This window comes from Artibeus jamaicensis, unplaced genomic scaffold, assembly GCF_021234435.1.
Source record: "Artibeus jamaicensis isolate MK-2021 breed Jamaican fruit bat unplaced genomic scaffold, CSHL_Jam_final contig_585, whole genome shotgun sequence".
In the NCBI taxonomy this organism is placed as follows: Eukaryota; Metazoa; Chordata; class Mammalia; order Chiroptera; family Phyllostomidae; genus Artibeus; species Artibeus jamaicensis.
The window spans coordinates 2186617-2203379 of NW_026521894.1; the positions used below are offsets into that span (position 1 = coordinate 2186617).

At 41.7% G+C, this 16763-nt stretch overlaps 1 protein-coding gene across 1 annotated transcript; it reads right to left on the bottom strand.

The window, feature by feature from the left end:
• Positions 1–14252: 14252 nt before the first annotated feature.
• On the bottom strand, positions 14253–14938 carry CLDN25 (claudin 25). The gene is given in 2 exon segments (XM_037151312.2): positions 14253–14332; positions 14335–14938. Coding segments are annotated over 2 exon segments (684 nt in total).
• Positions 14939–16763: the final 1825 nt, after the last annotated feature.

The following is a 16763-nucleotide window of genomic DNA, read 5'->3' on the forward strand; positions in this document are numbered from 1 at the left end:
AATATTGATAGAAAAAAATTGAAAATGCCTTCTGTCTTTTGCTTTTAATTCTCACCTGCGGATATATTCATTGATTTTAGAGAGAGAAAAAAGGGTGGAGGGGGGGAGACTGAGAGAAAGAGCAAGAGAGCAAGAGAGAGAGAGAGAGATGGAGAGCATCGTGAGAGAGAAACACCAACTGGTTGTGTCCAGTATGGGCCTTGACCAGGGACCGAACCTGCAACCTAGATATGTGCCCTGACCAGGAATGGAACCTGCAACCTTTTGGTGTAGGGGGTGACCCTTCAACCCGCCACCCAGCCTGGGCAAATGCCTTCTGTTCTTGATTGAATAGGTATATATAAATGTTTTTCTAAAATCATTTTGTTTTTTCATCATGAATTTATGAGTATATTATGGTCTGATCCTATAGATCTGAAAGCCTGAGTTGGTGCCCAGTAAAACCCCATGAGGGTTTTTCCTCTGGACTTCAGAGCCATAGACAGAGCTTCCAGGACAGAGTGGTGTTGGTTTCAGACTTGTCTGTGGGGTGGGTGCAGCTACAGTCCCTGACATTTGTGTCCAGCATTTTTAGACAGAAAAATTGTTCACCCAGCCACCTGATAACAGCCACCCAAGGCCAGTTGGTCCCAGAACTTTCTGCCTATGGTGCATGTCTGAATGATGAACAGGTAGGGAGATGAGGGGATTGTGTCCCTTATGTCACAAGCCCTGTGGCCCTAGGTTGGGACATAAAACTTTCCAGCAGAAGTTCAGCATGGCTGGCAGAGCCACAGTGGTGACTGAGTGATGACCCAGCCCTGAGAGAAGAGGGGAGGTTGTGTTTTCATGTTGCCATGTACCGTGAGCCCTGCGTGAGCCACACCAAGGCTGCTGCCCCATAATAAATGTAATGATCAGCCAGCCTTCTATGCTGACTGGAGCTCAGAGTTGATCAGGAGGGCTGAGGTGCCAGCAGAGCAGACTCACCCTGGGATCCCAAGGATCAAACTCATCCCAGTGGAGCAGGTGTTCAGGGCATTTCCTGGATGTGTTTTTACATATAAACACCCACGCCATTAGTGTTTCCTGCTGAGAGAGGTTCTGCCTCTTGGAGATTCTGACACTGAGGAGGGAGAGAGAAGCCTGGAAACTCGTTGTTCAGACCAATGCATACTCAGAGAGAAGAGTGAGCTGTGTGTGTGTAAATATGTGTTTTTATGAATTTATATGTATTTATATACTTATACATCTAATAACTTTCTTTTAAATAAATTTCTCTCAAAGAGAGAGAGAGAGAGATTCTGCCACACATGTAAGGTCAGGAAGCCTGTCCCTCAGAATCCAAGCATGAGCACCAGTCACCCTCTGTCCCTTCTCTTTCCTCTCTGTCCCCTGAGGGTGGCTTTTCATACAAACTCATCCTTAGGGCTTGTTCTCTGTAAGTCTTTCCAGGGTCCTGAAACCCTCAACTAAATAAGGCCATGTCTGGAAAATCACTTCCCTTGGTCCAGGATGAGTTTTAGACAGGAAGGAAGAATTTGATCCAGGTGAGGTCGATGACAGTTCCACTTAATAAGAAGTCAGGTCTGTGGAGTGAGAGAAATCTGTCCAGGGCTTGAGAATCTAGGGGGAACACCTGAGGGCTGGCCACTGCCACACAGGTGTGGCATTTGGTACACTTCCTGTTGCAGCTGGCAACAGGACTCATCCTGAGCTCAATGTCGATGCTGCTTCCAGCGCAGCAGGTGGTGCCCACCTGCCCCACACTCTCAGTCTCTGCACACTATGGGGTCAGCACAAGTGGGCCCAGGACCCCGAAGGTCAGGAGAGATACATAGAGGTCAGAGGACAAGGACACACTCAGCACTGACACCGGTCTCCTGTTTCTGCAGGAAGGTCAGTCTTTATAGCAGAGTCTGGTGTCTGGCAGCGCTTACAGGGAGAATGTGTTTGCCCAGAGCAGAAAGTCATACCCAGGGGACCAGGAGGGAAGGTTACTGCACATGCTTCAGTAAGACAGGAAGAGGGCCATCAGGCAGGGGCTGGGCGCAGACAGGGGAACGTACTCATAGTTTTGGGTTCTTAAAGACCTGAAATCAGATTATGTGGTGCTCTCTTGGTCAGATTCTGGTAGGTTCTTAACTTCTGAGCTGAGTACATTGGCATCAACCTTCCACCAACATTTCCATTGATTATCCAGAATGAATCTGTATCCTCAAAATAAAGTCTCTGCCTATGTAAGAATAACCAGGCTAAGAGAATATTTAGAAATATTATAGCCATCTTTAAAGCCATGGTCCTTCGGAAGGTCTTCAGATCCTCAGGGGGTGGTAACAAATTTAACAGGAGGGTTATCCCTGATGTGCAGTTAGGTGTAGGAAGTGACTACAGAGTGGTAGGACCACAGAGAAAGGGGGAGAGGATTGTGTCTTCATTCTTAACAGATCTGAAATACATTGTTGAGGTCACCCTATGTCTGGTTCTAATGATCAGCTTCTTTTTGCAGCAGGGTCTCAGAGACCCAATGGGAAGCATTCCTTGCCAGACCTGAAACCAGAGGTTCTATCTTGGTTGGCTGAAACAGACCTCCCAGGTCTACAATTCTAGGGCTGCTGCTGGATGCTTTTGTTGCGAGGCTACACTGATCATTTCGGTGGTGCTGCTCCTTCTGCTATAGATGACCTCATCCCGACATTGTGGATGGATGTGTTGGCACAGCTTGGATAGGAATCTAAAAGATAGAAAGATAGATCTGAGCTTTGGAGGTTCCCTGCTCACTTCTGTCCACAGCTTAATTCATTTGAGGAATCATAGCACAAGTTTTGGAATTTCCAAAGAGGTTGGGAAGTGTGGCAAGTGAAGGAGGATTTTCGAACAAGGGCATCACCAAGTGTGAGAGCCCGCATATCTGAATATAAACAAAGAAGAAAGCCCTGACCCTCCCTGTGCGAGGTGGGGGTGGAAGACTGTAAGGAGATGAGCTCAAACTCATTTCTCATGTCCTTGCTTAATAAAATAATACAATACTCTGAAGATAATAATAATAACAATAAATAATAATAATAATAATAATGATAATAATATAAAAATCCAACCTGTAGTTAATACTACTGTGGGAGCTCAGGAAGTTAACTCACATTTCCCCTGGGCCTGGTGCTCAGGAAGAGGATGGGGACCTTGGGTTGTGCTGGTCCGTGATGCTCAGCTTCATCATCAAGTTGTAATCAGTAGCTTCTGCTGTAGGTGACATGCAGATCAAAAAAAGAGCCAACATTCTCAGGGAATATGGTTGTTTCAGTGGGTTCAGAGTTTTGATAACGTATCGCCAGTGCTGATGTGTCAGATTATGCCCTTCTATTTTCCTGGGTCTCTAACCTTCGAGCCCACACTGTGGATTTGGGATTTGCCGGTGTCTCCAATCATGTAAAATAATTTCTTAAAATTGATCCCTTGCTAGTGAGATACAATCAGGAATCCTGAAATTACATATACCCCCTTCTGTTTAGAGCCTCTGGGTTGTAATTCTCACTCAGCAGGTGGCAGATAACATGGTCCTGTTTGGAGTAGAGTGAGGATGACAAACATGTCACCCCAGGTGCACACTGCAGGTGACAACAGTACAGACTCAGCACCCAGCCCAGGCCCTCTGCATCCACACTCTGTCCCCCTGTCCCTGCCTCATCTTGATGTGGTTCCTGTAACTTCACATCCACTCCCTTTACCTCTCCTTCCCCAGGTGCAGCAGGTCTTACAGAACTAGAGAGAATTATTCCAGATGATTGTTTCATTGACTGTATTTTGCCATGCTTGATGTGCATGTCTTTTGCCCAAATTTTTGAGGGAAAAATAAGGATGTGCATAATACTTGGGTATAATGACTACATACCATGGGCATAATAATGAGTACAATAATCCCATGTATAATGGGCACAATAACATGGGTGGGCATTATACATGGTGAAATATGGGTATGTCTTTTCTTAGAGTTTCCATTTCTTTGCTAAAATTTCCTGGCTCTTCCTTCATTGAAAGTATATTTTATCTGAAGAACTTACTGTTATTTTTTCTTTTTTTAGATATATTTTATTGATTATGCCATTACAATTGTTCTATTCCCCCCTTCATTCCCCGTCACTCTGCACACCCCTCCCCCACCATTCCCCCCTGTAGTTTATGACCCCATGTCTCAAGTTCTTTTAGATTCTATATTTCCCATACTATTCTTGCCCTCCCCCCTGTCTATTTTCTACCTACCATCTATGCTCCTTATTTTCTGTACCTTCTCCCCCCTTCTCCCACTCCCCTGTTGCTAACCCTCCATGTGATCTTCATTTCTATGGTTCTGTTCCTGATCTAGCTGTCCTCTTAGTTTGCTTTTGTTTTAGGCGTGGTAGTTAATAACTGTGAGTTTGCTGTCCTTTCACTGTTCATCTTTTTTATCTTCTTTTTCTTGGGTAAGTCCCTTTAACATTTCATAGAATAAGGGCTTGGTGATGATGAACTCCTTGAATTTAATCTTATCTGAGAAGCACTTTATCTGTCCTTCCATTCTAAATGAAAGCTTTGCTGGATAGATCTATCTTGGATGTAGGTCTTTGGATTTCATGACTTGGAATATTTCTTTCCAGCCCCTTCTTGCCTGTAAGGTGTCTTTTGAGAAATCTGCTGACAGTCTGATGGGAACTCCTTTGTAGGTGACTGTCCCCTTATCTCTTGCTGCTTCTAGGACTCTCTCCTTCATTTTAATCTTGGCTAATGTAATTATGATGTGCCTTGGTGTGTTTCTTCTTGGGTCCAACTTCTTTGGGACTCTCTGAGGTCCCTGGATTTCCTGGAAGTCTATTTCCTTTGCCAGATTGGGGAAATTCTCCTTTATTATTTGTTCAAATAAGTTTTCCACTTGTGGCTGTCCCTCTTCCCCTTCTGGTACCCCTATAATTCGGATGTTGGAGCGTTTAAAGATGCCCTGGAGGTTCCTAAGTCTCTCTTCATTTCTTTGAATTATTGCTTCTTCACTCTTTTCTCTTTGGCCATTATTTGCTTTCTTCTGGTCCATTCCATTGATTCGAGTCCCAGTTTCCTTTTCATTGCTATTGGTTTCCTGTGCAATTCCATTCATTTCAATTAGTTTTGCCTTCATATATTTGTCTAATTTGTGGCTATAATCAACCAGTTCTGTGAGGATCCTGATCACCAGTGTTTTAAACTGTGCGTCTGAGAGTTTTGCTATTTCTTCATCGCTTAGATTTATAGGCTCTGGAGCTTTGAGATCTTCTTGAGCCATTTTTGGTCTGTTCTGGCCCTTTAAGTGTGAGGAGAGGAGCCTTGGACTACCAGGTTGCTGGGTTTTGATGCTTATGTGGGGGCGTGGTCAGAGCGGGGAAATGGCGACCCCCTCTGCCGTTTCATGCTGCTGGGTGAGGAGCAGAGGTTTAGGTGGTTCACTTGGGCCGGGCCACTCAGAGTCGCTGGGTTATGACGCTGTATGTGGAGGTGGGGTCAGAGCAGGGAAATGGCAGCGCCCTCCCTGCCCCTTGCCGGGACGGCTAGGTCCTGGTCCAATCGCCCACTCCCTTGCTTGTCTATCTGCGCACCAATGCGTGACCACAGTCAACCCACAGCCCTGCTCTCTCACTGTTTCCCCACGGTTGCTCGCTTGGTCGCTCACTCAGTCACTCACTAGGTCCAACCCTGTGCCTGGATTCTGCCTGGATTCTCAGTCCGTCTGACTGAGTTTTCCTGTGCAACCCTGCTCCACCAGCTGCTGGTTTCGCCCTTTACCGGTCAGGCTGAAGAATTTGTTGTTAACAGACTTCTGAAAAGTTCAATTTTCTGTGTTCTGGTTGTGTTTTCTGTTGCTAATATTTAGTTGTCTCTAAACTTGGTTGTGTGAGAAGGCACGGTTTATCCACCTATGCCTCCATCTTGGCGGAAGTCCTAATTTTTCATTCGGTTTGGGAAAAGCTTTACCACAGTGGGTATTTTGAACCACAAGTTGGGATATCTATTTAACTTTAATATTCTTGCAGTGTTTTGTACCTTTTACTGTACAAAACTTTATTTTTTCTTAGATTTATCCTTAAGTGTTTAATATTGGTGTTGTTACAAGTGGTGTTGTTATTATTTAAAATTGGACAGTTTACTGCTAGTATATAAAATCAAATTTATGTCTGCAAGTGGTTGGTATCATAAAGTTCAGATTGGAGACCTCAGCCCAGAAGCATATATTAGTTACTCCTCAACTCTGATAAAATAGAGTCTAAAATATTACAAAAAGATCAATAGTAAGTAAAGATAAACAATACTAATATACCTTTAACCAGACTCACCATAAATAAATAAAATTTAAAAGAGAGGACTCAAAAAAGTAAAGTCAGAAGTGAAATAGAAGTGACAACTGACACTCAGAAATACAAAGGATAGTAAGAAAATACTATGAACAATTATATGCCAACAAATTGGACAATCTGGCAGAAATAGATGAATTCCTAGAAACATATTGTACAATATTCCAAGATGGAATCAAGAAAAAAACAGAAAATCTGAATAAACTGATTACTACCAATAAAATCAATGCAGTATTTAACAAAATTTTTCCCAAAACAAATGTCCTAGACTAGATGGCTTCAAAGGTGAATTTTAGTAAACATTCAAAGAAGAATGAACACCTATTCTTCTCAAACTATTACAAAAATTTAAGAGAAAGGAGGGCTCCTAAGCTCATTTTATGAGGCCAGAATTACCCTGATTTCAAAACCAGACAAAGACATTACCAAAAGAAAATTATAGGCCACTATTTTTCATTAACATACATGTAAAAATCCTCAACAAAATATTAGCGAACTGAATTTGGCAATCCATTAAAGGGATCATACATCATGACAAAGTGGAATTTACCCCAGGGATGCAAGTTCGGCTCAATATCCACAAAACGATTAATATAATACACCACATGAAAATGAAGAATAAAAATGATATGATCATATCCATAGGTGCAGAAAGGCACTTGACTAAACCCAGCATCCATTTTTGATAAAAACTCTCAGCAAAGTGGGAAAAGATGGAAAATACATCAACATGATAAAGGCCATATATGACCAACCCACGCCTAATACCATATTCAATGGGGATGAGCTAAAAACTTTTTCCTTAAGATAAGAAACAAGACAAGAATGTCCATTTTCACCACTTTTTTAAACATAGTACTGGAAGTCCTAGCCATATCAATCAGACAATAAGGAGAACTAGACATCTAAATTGGAAAGGAAGAAGTAAAACTGTTATTATTTGCAAATGACATGATAGTATATAGAGAGAACTATAAAAACGCCACCAACAAACTATTAGAACTGATAAATGAATTCAGCAAAGTAGCAGGATACAAAATTAATATTCAGAAATCACTTGCATTTTTGTACCAATAATGAACTATTAGAAAGAGAAATTTTTAAGTCCCATTTACAAGTGTATCAAAAACATAAAATACCTAGGAATAAATTTAACCGAAGAAGTAATACAAAGCCTTGCACACAGAAAATTATAGGACATCGAAGAAAGAAATTGAAGAATATATAATGAATGGAAGCAGGTACCATGTTGATGAGTAGGAAGAATTAACTTATTGAAATGTCCATACTACCCAAAGCAACCTATAGATTTAATGCAATCTTTATCAAAATACCAATGGCATTTTTCACAGAAGTGGGACAAACAATTATAAAATTTGTATGGAACCATGAAAGACCCTGATTAGCTATAGCAATCTTGAGAAAGAAGAACAGGGTTGGAGGTATAATGCTACTTAATATCAAACTATGCTACAACACTATTGTAATGAAAATTACATGGTACCAGCATGAAAACAGACACAAAGGTTGATGGAAATGAATAGAGAGCCTAGAAATAAACTCATGCTTATATGGTCAATCTATGACAAAGGAGGCAAATATACAATGGAGTAAAGACAGTCTCTTCAATAAATGGTGTTAGGCAATCTGGACAGATACATGCAAAAAATGATTACCACCTTTTTATACCACATGCAAGAATAAACTCAAAATGGATTAAAGGCTTAAGTGTTAGACCTAAAACCATAAAACTCCTGGAAAAAATAGGCAGTAAACTCTCTGACATTGCCCTTAATAGTATTTTTTTCTGAGAAGTCTACTTAAGCAAAGGAAATGAAAGGATAAACAAATTGAACATCAAATTAAAACCATCAACGAAATGAAAAGACAACCTACCAATTGCTAATGATACATCTGATAAGTAGTAAATAGCCAAAATCTATTAAGAACTTCTACAACTTAATATCCCACAAAAATGAACAACCCAATTAAAAATGGGCAGAAGACCTGAATAAATACTTCTCCACAGGGGACATACAGATGTCCAAGAGACATATAAAAAGATGCTCAATGTACCACTAATTGTCAGAGAAATGCAAATTAAAACACAAAGAGATCACTTTATACCCATTAGAATGGCTAATACCAATAAATCAGCAAACAAGTGTTGATAAGAATGTGGAGAAAAGGGAACCCTCATTTGATGCTGAGGGTGAGCAGGGTTCCCCTGCTAATTGGTGCAGCCACTGTGGAAAACAGTATGCAGATTCCTCAAAATATTAAAAATAAAACTGCTTTATAACCCAGAGATTCTGCCTCTAGGTGTTTATCCAAAGAAATTAAAAACACTAATTTGAAAAGATAAAGACACTCCTGTGTTCATTGCAGCATTATTTACAACAGCCAAGATTTGGAAGCAATGTAATTGGTAGACAATTAGATAAAGAAGAAGTGGTACATATATTCAATGGAAAATATTGCTCAAACATAAAATAAAATGAAATCTTATCATTTGTGATGGTATGGATCAACCTAGAGGGTATTATGCTAAGTGAAATAAGCACTAAAGCAAATGAGAATAAATTTTAAAAATTTGTGCATGTATTTATTTATTCACTCATTCAATTACAGTTGACATTCAATATTATTTTAATTTCAGGTATACAGCATAGTGTACAGAAAAGGTGTACAGAAAAGGAAAAATACCATATGATTTCACTTACATGTGGAATCTAAAAGAACAAAATAAATGGACAGAACAGAAGCAGACATATGGATTCAGAGAACAGACTGATGGTTGTTATATGGGAGGGGGGTTGAGAGGCTGGCTGAAAAATGTAAAGGGATGAGTTAGTGTAAATTGTAAGTTCCCAAAATAGTCATTGGGTTATAAGGTACAGCATAGGGAATACAGTCAATAATGTTGTAATATCTATGTATGGTGCCAGGTGAGGACTAGACTTAACACTTGGTAAATTAAATATTCAATAAATGTCTAACCACTATGCTGTACACCTGAAATTAAAATAATATTGAATGTCAACTGTAATTGAATGAGTGAATAAATAAATACACACACAAACAAATTTTAAAAATTTATTCTCATTTGTTTTAGTGCTTCTCCCTCACCTTGGTCAGGCCTCAGCCTGAGGTTCAGAAACCAGCGTCAGGAGGGAGCCATTGGGTATTCTTGCCCTCTGCCTGCTTCATCTCCTGACCACCCACACCTTCTGGCTGCCCTAAAGCCTGGGGAAGGAGAGTTTACAGGAGAAGAAGGCCAATGACTTCCTTTACTTTTTCAATAAATGGTTTTGTTTGTAATACAGCAAGCCCTTGAATAAAGTCACTTTGTTATAATGTTGATGAGATGCTGTAGGAACTCAACTCTCATTTATATCAGTTTACCTATGCTAAAATTTGTTGCATTATATATTGATTCTCCACAGGTCCAAGAACCTATAGACGACTTAAGTAACGACTTACTATATACTCTCTTGGCTCTCAAATATCCTTTGTTATGGCAAGAATCCAACTGCTAGCTCTTGAGTAGGGTGTTTTATGGGTTCTTCAGAGAACCCTGTAGAAAATCTCTACAGTGTCCCTGATGTGGCATTTGGACTTTTTGTTTGACCTCCTAGAGTCCTTCTCAGCTCCTGCCCTAGTCATTCACATCTTGGAGCAGCATCCTGGAGCAATGTCACCCAGAAGGCCTTCCTCAGCATCCATTTAGGCAACGGAAAGCTCACCACCCTTGCCCAGGAAAAGGCAGAAGTGCAGGTGTTGCCACCATGCCCTACTCCAGCCCTCCCACTGCTGCAGGCTACTCCATTGGTGGTCAGGCACTCACCTCTTATGTTTTTCAAGAACTTTTTTGGGTACTGTCCTGGTGGCAGCAGGACTGGGCCAGGAGTTTCTGCAGCTCAGCAGGGGTGGGGTGGTGTATTTCAGATGGTGGTCTTCTCTTCTTGGAAAAACTCCCACTTTTGAGTGGTTGTCTTGAGGTCCATATCCACCCCATTCCTCACAGGGAAGGGTAGGGAACATCATAGTAGTTCCAACTGTTATGAATTCCCTTTTAGTAATCCTCCCTAGTGAATCTCTGTGCTTCTTTCATGCATACTCTTGGGTGTGAAGGCTGACCAGTTTGGCTACTTCTTAGCAGCATCATGGGGCATATATCACCCATGAGACTTGGCTCAGAGGCTGTATTCAAAATTCTGGGCAGTAGAATAGTCCATTCCACATTCTATAAATGTGAATGAGGTGGTAGAAAGAACGACTGGATTAAAAAATAATCCATCAGCTAGTAGAGTGGAAAGCGAACTCAGTTCCTTTCAGTTCCACATCGGAGGCCAGTGACTGCAAATGTTCTCCGGGCTCTTTGTTTCCTATTGTCCTCACCCTGGCCGCCAAGACACATCTGCTATCCACAAGCCCATTAATCCACCTGACTCCCTCCCATCCCAGAATGTGTCTAACTCACACTGGGGACTTTTTCCTGAGAGCTTGCGTCAGAGGCTCAAAAGGGTGATCAGTATTTTATTAAGAACCTTCTGGAATACCTTATCTGTGGATGGTGACGTTTTCAGATTCAAAGGGGAGTCTGTTGGAGAAGATAGCACTGAACATTCCAAATTCTAACTGCATCCAATTTGATGAGTCCCTGAGTTATTTTCTTACAGTGCCTTGCACACAAGAAAAGCTTTTGTCTTGAATTTTCGATTGATGTTCTTCTCTGTTTCTAGTACATATGACAACAGACCTCTCCATGTGTAACCACAATAAAGAAATGTTTTTAGTGTTAAAGTAATTTGCCATAAATAGATGAGAAAAGTCTGAGTTGAAGGTAAGATTTAATTATTTCTATTTTTATGTCTCATTATTTCCCCTACAAAGCTGCTAGATAAAAAGTGGTCATTTTAGATAAAAGGCATTTTTTTTTCTTCAGATTCTCTCTAAAAATGGCTTCTGGCCAGAATTCAAATTTCATTCCCCTTTGGAGAATGGCACACTGTTGGCCACTTGGGAATCAATCAACAGTTCCTGTTCCACCCCCATTTTAAAAAATGCCCTTTTGTCTCTTACAAGGAGAGTTAGGTAAACTGTCTATTTTCTTAAATCTTTGGTTTGTGTTTTCCCCCCAGAGGAAGGCATAATCACATGCTGCTGAAAAATATCAGCACCTGCAAACCTGGGATTAGGATGAGGGCTGGAAACCACCAGCAGGCACAGGTGAACCTCCTGGCAACAAAGGCCCTGTTTTAAACCTCAACAAAGGAAAAAAGGTCAAGATTTTTCTTTGTAGAGCTTTGGTTTTTCCTTCTGCTTTGGTGCTAGTTTTTACCATGGTCTAGTGGGTTGTCTTGACCGTGCGTCCCCACGGAGCAACAGGATGGGGCGGTGAAAGACGGCCATGGCCTCGAAACCCTGGGTTCAAGGTGGGACTGGCTAGTTACTTGCCATGGGCATGTTGCCTAAATTCTCTGAATATCTATTTCTTCGTTAGAAGAAAAATCTGTTCTCCCAACCTTAAAAAAGCTCAAATTGTGTTAAAGAAACCTATGTAAAGAAAAATATGTAAAAGTTCTGTGTAAACTCTTAAACCCTACCCAACTGTGTGACAGGGAACTGCACAGGGACGAGGTGTTAGGAAAGGAAGGGGAGCAGGTAACTGCTGCAGCCACCTGGGGGCTGAGCTCCTATTGCTGGTCACATGCTTGGCTTCCTGTGGTTCTGACAATAGAAGCAACCCCCTCACCCCGACCTACAGGCCCTGTAGGGTCTGGTTCCTTCCTAACTCACCAGCTTTGCCTTACACACTTTTTTCTCTCTAAAATTGCTATCCATCTCTTAGCTTTTAGGCAATTATCACATCCTTAGGGTACCCAGTCATGACTCCCTGACAAGGTTAAATTTTTCCTATTGTATGATCTTATAGAACCACGTTCTTTTCCAAACTTGTAAAGTTATGTCACAGTTACAATCACTTATAATATTTAAGTGATTTCACATTATTATTTGTCTTCCCTATTTGCCTATGTGAGGAACAGAGATAAATTTTTTCTTACTCTCTGTCCCTGCTTTCTAACACAATGCCTGGCATGGTAGGTGCTAAAAAGATATTTGTTAAATGCGTGACTAAATGTCAGATGAATGAATGATGAACTTGGTCCTTCTTGGATCCGAAAATAACCTGGATATATGAGCCTTACCCCAGATTGAAACTTGGGCCAAAGAGCTTTGAAACTTTATTGAGAAGGGGTAAATAATAAAATAAGCATTGGAACCAGAGAAACCCAGAATACAAATTTGATGCAAACCACCCTTTACACTCAGAAATTTATTTACCCAAGAGTCATGTGGATCTGTGTATGGCAATGGATATACACAAAAGATCAAACTTAAAAGGGAAAGGAGCTCTCTGGAAAAACCGTGACTCCTACCCCAGGCAAAAAGGTAAAAGCTGCCAAAGATGAAGTTGCATCTGGCAGAGTTGTTTTCTCAGAGAACAAAGAAAGGTTAATTTTCTAAGGAGGGACTTGGCCTGGACTATGCTGGCAAACTTGTTTATTCTTGTTTTAGGGTGTGTGCGTGTGCGTGTGTGTGCGTGTGTGTGTGTGTGTGTGTGTATTTTTGCTTGAGCAGCAGCTATCCAGCCAGGGCTCTGTCAGAGCTGTTTTATTGGGAAGCTAGACGCATCTAAGCACTAGCAATGGAGGACTCGGAGCTGACCTGGCAAGGGACAGCACCCAAGAAGGGAGGGAGGAGCTTCAGTTCTCCATGCAGCCCAGCAGGCATCCGAACTGGAAGAAGGGGACAGTGGGGAGCCATCGCTCTTAGTTTTTCTCTCCCTTTGTTTGTGGGATTGCTGACAGGGTTGATGGCCACTCTTTTCCATCCAATTAAGGGAGTGAGGGATAGAGGGTAGTGAGCGAGCAGGGTGGACAGTGCAGGGTGGTCTCTGCTGACAGACAGGTTCATGTGCAAGCACAAGGAGGGAAACCTGGGGTGGGGTAGTCAAGGCACCAGGCCTGACAGTGCAGGCTCAGGTGTGACAAGCAAAGGCAGGCACTAGGGTCATTGCTGGGAAAGGAACTTAATTTATAGCCACAGGCTGATTAGGTCTGCTGACATTTGGGTTGAAAGTTAAGGATTTATAACATGATTTTATTACAGTAAAAGACATTTATGAAGGCAGTTTTGGGGCATAGCCACCGTGGAATAGCAAATTGGTCTTGGTTTACCCAGGACTTTCCCAGTTTTCACACTAAAAGTGCCCAGTTCTGAGCAAACCAGGATGGCTGATCACCCGACCACACTCACACACCCTCTTTCTTACCTTCACACTGGGGAGGCAGAGCAGACCACTCATAGTCTTATAACAAAGCAGAAATAAGAGTCTGTCTTTGGGATGATAAGTATCTACAAAGCACCAAAGATATATTGTGAAACTCCCTACTAAATTGTTCTCCTAATGCTGAAAGTGGACACAAGGAAGGCTCCTGTCCTAATGTGCTACTTTAGGCCAATAATTCATTTTCATTTGCCAAGGCATATTCTTCTGCTTTTCTAGTTATATATACAATGACTATTCACACTAGATTTTTCTATGAAGGGTACAATTTTATCATATATTTTTCTTAGTAACAAAGAATCAAGTATATAATTAATGTTATGAGTTTAAAAGCATTTTATATAAATAAGTCCTAATCAGAGAAACACATTTGTTAGAAATTATGACTTGATTTTTCATTCTGAAATAAAGGACATTTTATTACAAAGATAGCCAAATCCTTAACAAACAAGGTAGTTACCACCACGACCAAAATGAGGCAAGCAAAATCCAGAGTGAAGAAGGGTAAGGAAGGGAAAGGATTCTACTGATATTCCTTTATTCCAGAGATTCCTTGGCAGACATTAGTCCTAGATGAACAGGTTCCTAGATCTTGGTGTTGGATGGAAGGAGCCATCAGACTCCTCTGCTGTAGCATGATATGGTGGGCTGTAGGACCAGCCACCTGGGGAAAGGGCACATCTCTTACCAGGCAGGTCGAACAGATGAGGAGTAACCCACCAAGAGCCAGGAAAATACCAGCGGCCCATCCCAAGTAGAGGGCATCTCCAAACTCCCACCGAGGTACAATCTCAGGGATAGTGTCATCCCAGAAGTCTTGGATTGTGGTGTAGGCCACCCAGGAGACTGGAAAGAGGGTAGTGGCTGAAGCTGATGCCTCCAAAGTCCCTCCTAGGATGCAAAGCCGCCTCTTAAATACCCATCTGATCTTGTGAAACTGGCAGCATTCTGACCCAAAGCCAGAGAGCAGAAGTCCCAGTAATCCCAGGCCATGGGAGGCCACCATGAGGATGCGGGATACCTGGAGTTCCTGGGGCAGAGATAAGAAGGACTCAAAGGACTGGCACACAGTGGCAACTTCCTCCTGATTCACGCAGACCTCCCAAAGGCCCATGATCCAGGTCTCCATTTCATTCAGATCCAGGCTGAGAGTCTTCCACTGAGGCAGGGCAGTGGTGACACAGGAGCAGACCCATCCCAGGAGAGAGAGGAGCAGTCCCCCAAGCTGGGCTTTCCCAAGGACACTCCAGGCCATGGTTGCTCCCACTGCAGAGGCAGAAAGAAAAGGAGGCTAGGTGTCTCAGTGACTGGTTAGCTGGAAGGACTTTTGGAAGGGATGAATGGAAGGACTTTCACATCTGGAGAGGGCTTCTGTTTCAGTTCCCCAGGCAGCAGCTGAAGCAGGTGCCAGGAGCTCTGCAATGTTTGAGTTTAGGGGCAGTGCCCAAGATCAGATGTGGGTGTGGATTCTAGGGGAGGGTCCCAGAGAGTGAGATATCAATATATATTTAACGAGAAAATTCATAAACTTCTGGTTAAAATTACTCTCCAGTTTTGAGATGACAAGTAGGAAGTTCTGGGAAGGTGCATTAATGTACGCTCTCTGGAGGGCAACATAGCTGCGTGTTCATACTGTCAAACACGTGCATGCTTTGACCCGTAGGCTACTTCCAGGAACTTACCCTAATTTACTGTGAAAATATGCAAATATTTATGAAATGTCCACCAAAGTATTGTTAATAATTGTACATTTTGTTTAATTCTGGGCAGCAATTTTAAAGTGATATAAAAGCGATTTTAATGACATAAAAAATGTTTTTGATATGTTGTTAACTGAGAAAAGCAGGTGACCAAACAGTATACACAATACAATTTCACTTTCATAAAAAGTGCATTTATATGCAGATTTGTGTGGATATCTAGATTTCTGTATATCATATACCACAAATGTTTTATATATCATATATACAAAATGTTAACCCTGGTTATTTTAGTGAAAGAATTATGGATAGTTTTTATTTCCTTATTTGTGCTTGTCTATTTTATACATTTATTATTCAGCATTTTTATAAGGAGAAAAATTAAAAAATTTCCCAATCCAAGGAACCTACCCAGACCCAGAAGGTACCGGAAGGGAAGTACTCCCTCCCTAGTCCCATGCTGCTGCTGGGACAGCACCTGCAAACAGGTGGCTGTCACACCAGCCTCCGTCCCTACTTGTTGCTGCCACCAAGAGGCAGGTTCTGACAGGACAAGAAGTATTTGGCATGTACTCTGTGTGGCTAAATGCCAGACTTTGGTTAGATACTTTATCCCTATTTACCATTATTGTAAGGTCCATGTTAGGTAAGTTGACAAGGTTCCCCAACAGATAAGCAACAGACCCAACTCCTGAGCCAGGTGGCTGGGACTGTGACATGAGGTCACCAGGCTGCAACAGTGATTTCTCCTGCACTGCACCTGCAAGCTGCTGACATCAGCATGCTGGTGAAGGGTAATCTTTATGGCAAAACACAGAAGAAAATGAGGATTTATTCTATTAAAGATATAAGTGTTGATCAATGTATTCCCCTAGTCAAATTTAACTTACCGATTACCCTGTGGTATAGTAGGAAGTGAAAACAGAGGAGTGGGACATTTAGCAAGGAGAAAGCAGAATTCTGATTTATTTGCATGATGTCTCAACACCTAAGCAGTCTGATGAGATTATCAGTGGTGGGAGCGTGGAGGGAGACAAGGAAAATTACCTGGAATGCTCTTTTTTTCATGTTTTATTATAGGAAAATTTCAAACATATACAAAAGTAGAGCAAATGAAATGAAGAAATATCATGTCCTATCACCCACTTCAGAAATTTTCCACTCATACCAATCTGGTTTCATCCATACTTGCTCCCATTCCCTGTCCCTCCCTTCATACTCTTTTGAAGCAAATGGGATGTTTGTCAAATCACTGGGTCCTTCTGCTGCTCTTAGAACAACCACAGGTTCTGATTAACACAATGGCAAAATGCACACCCTTGGAAACAGTCTCAGCTGATGCTATACACCCATCCAGATTTGTGTTTGATATTTTCTCCC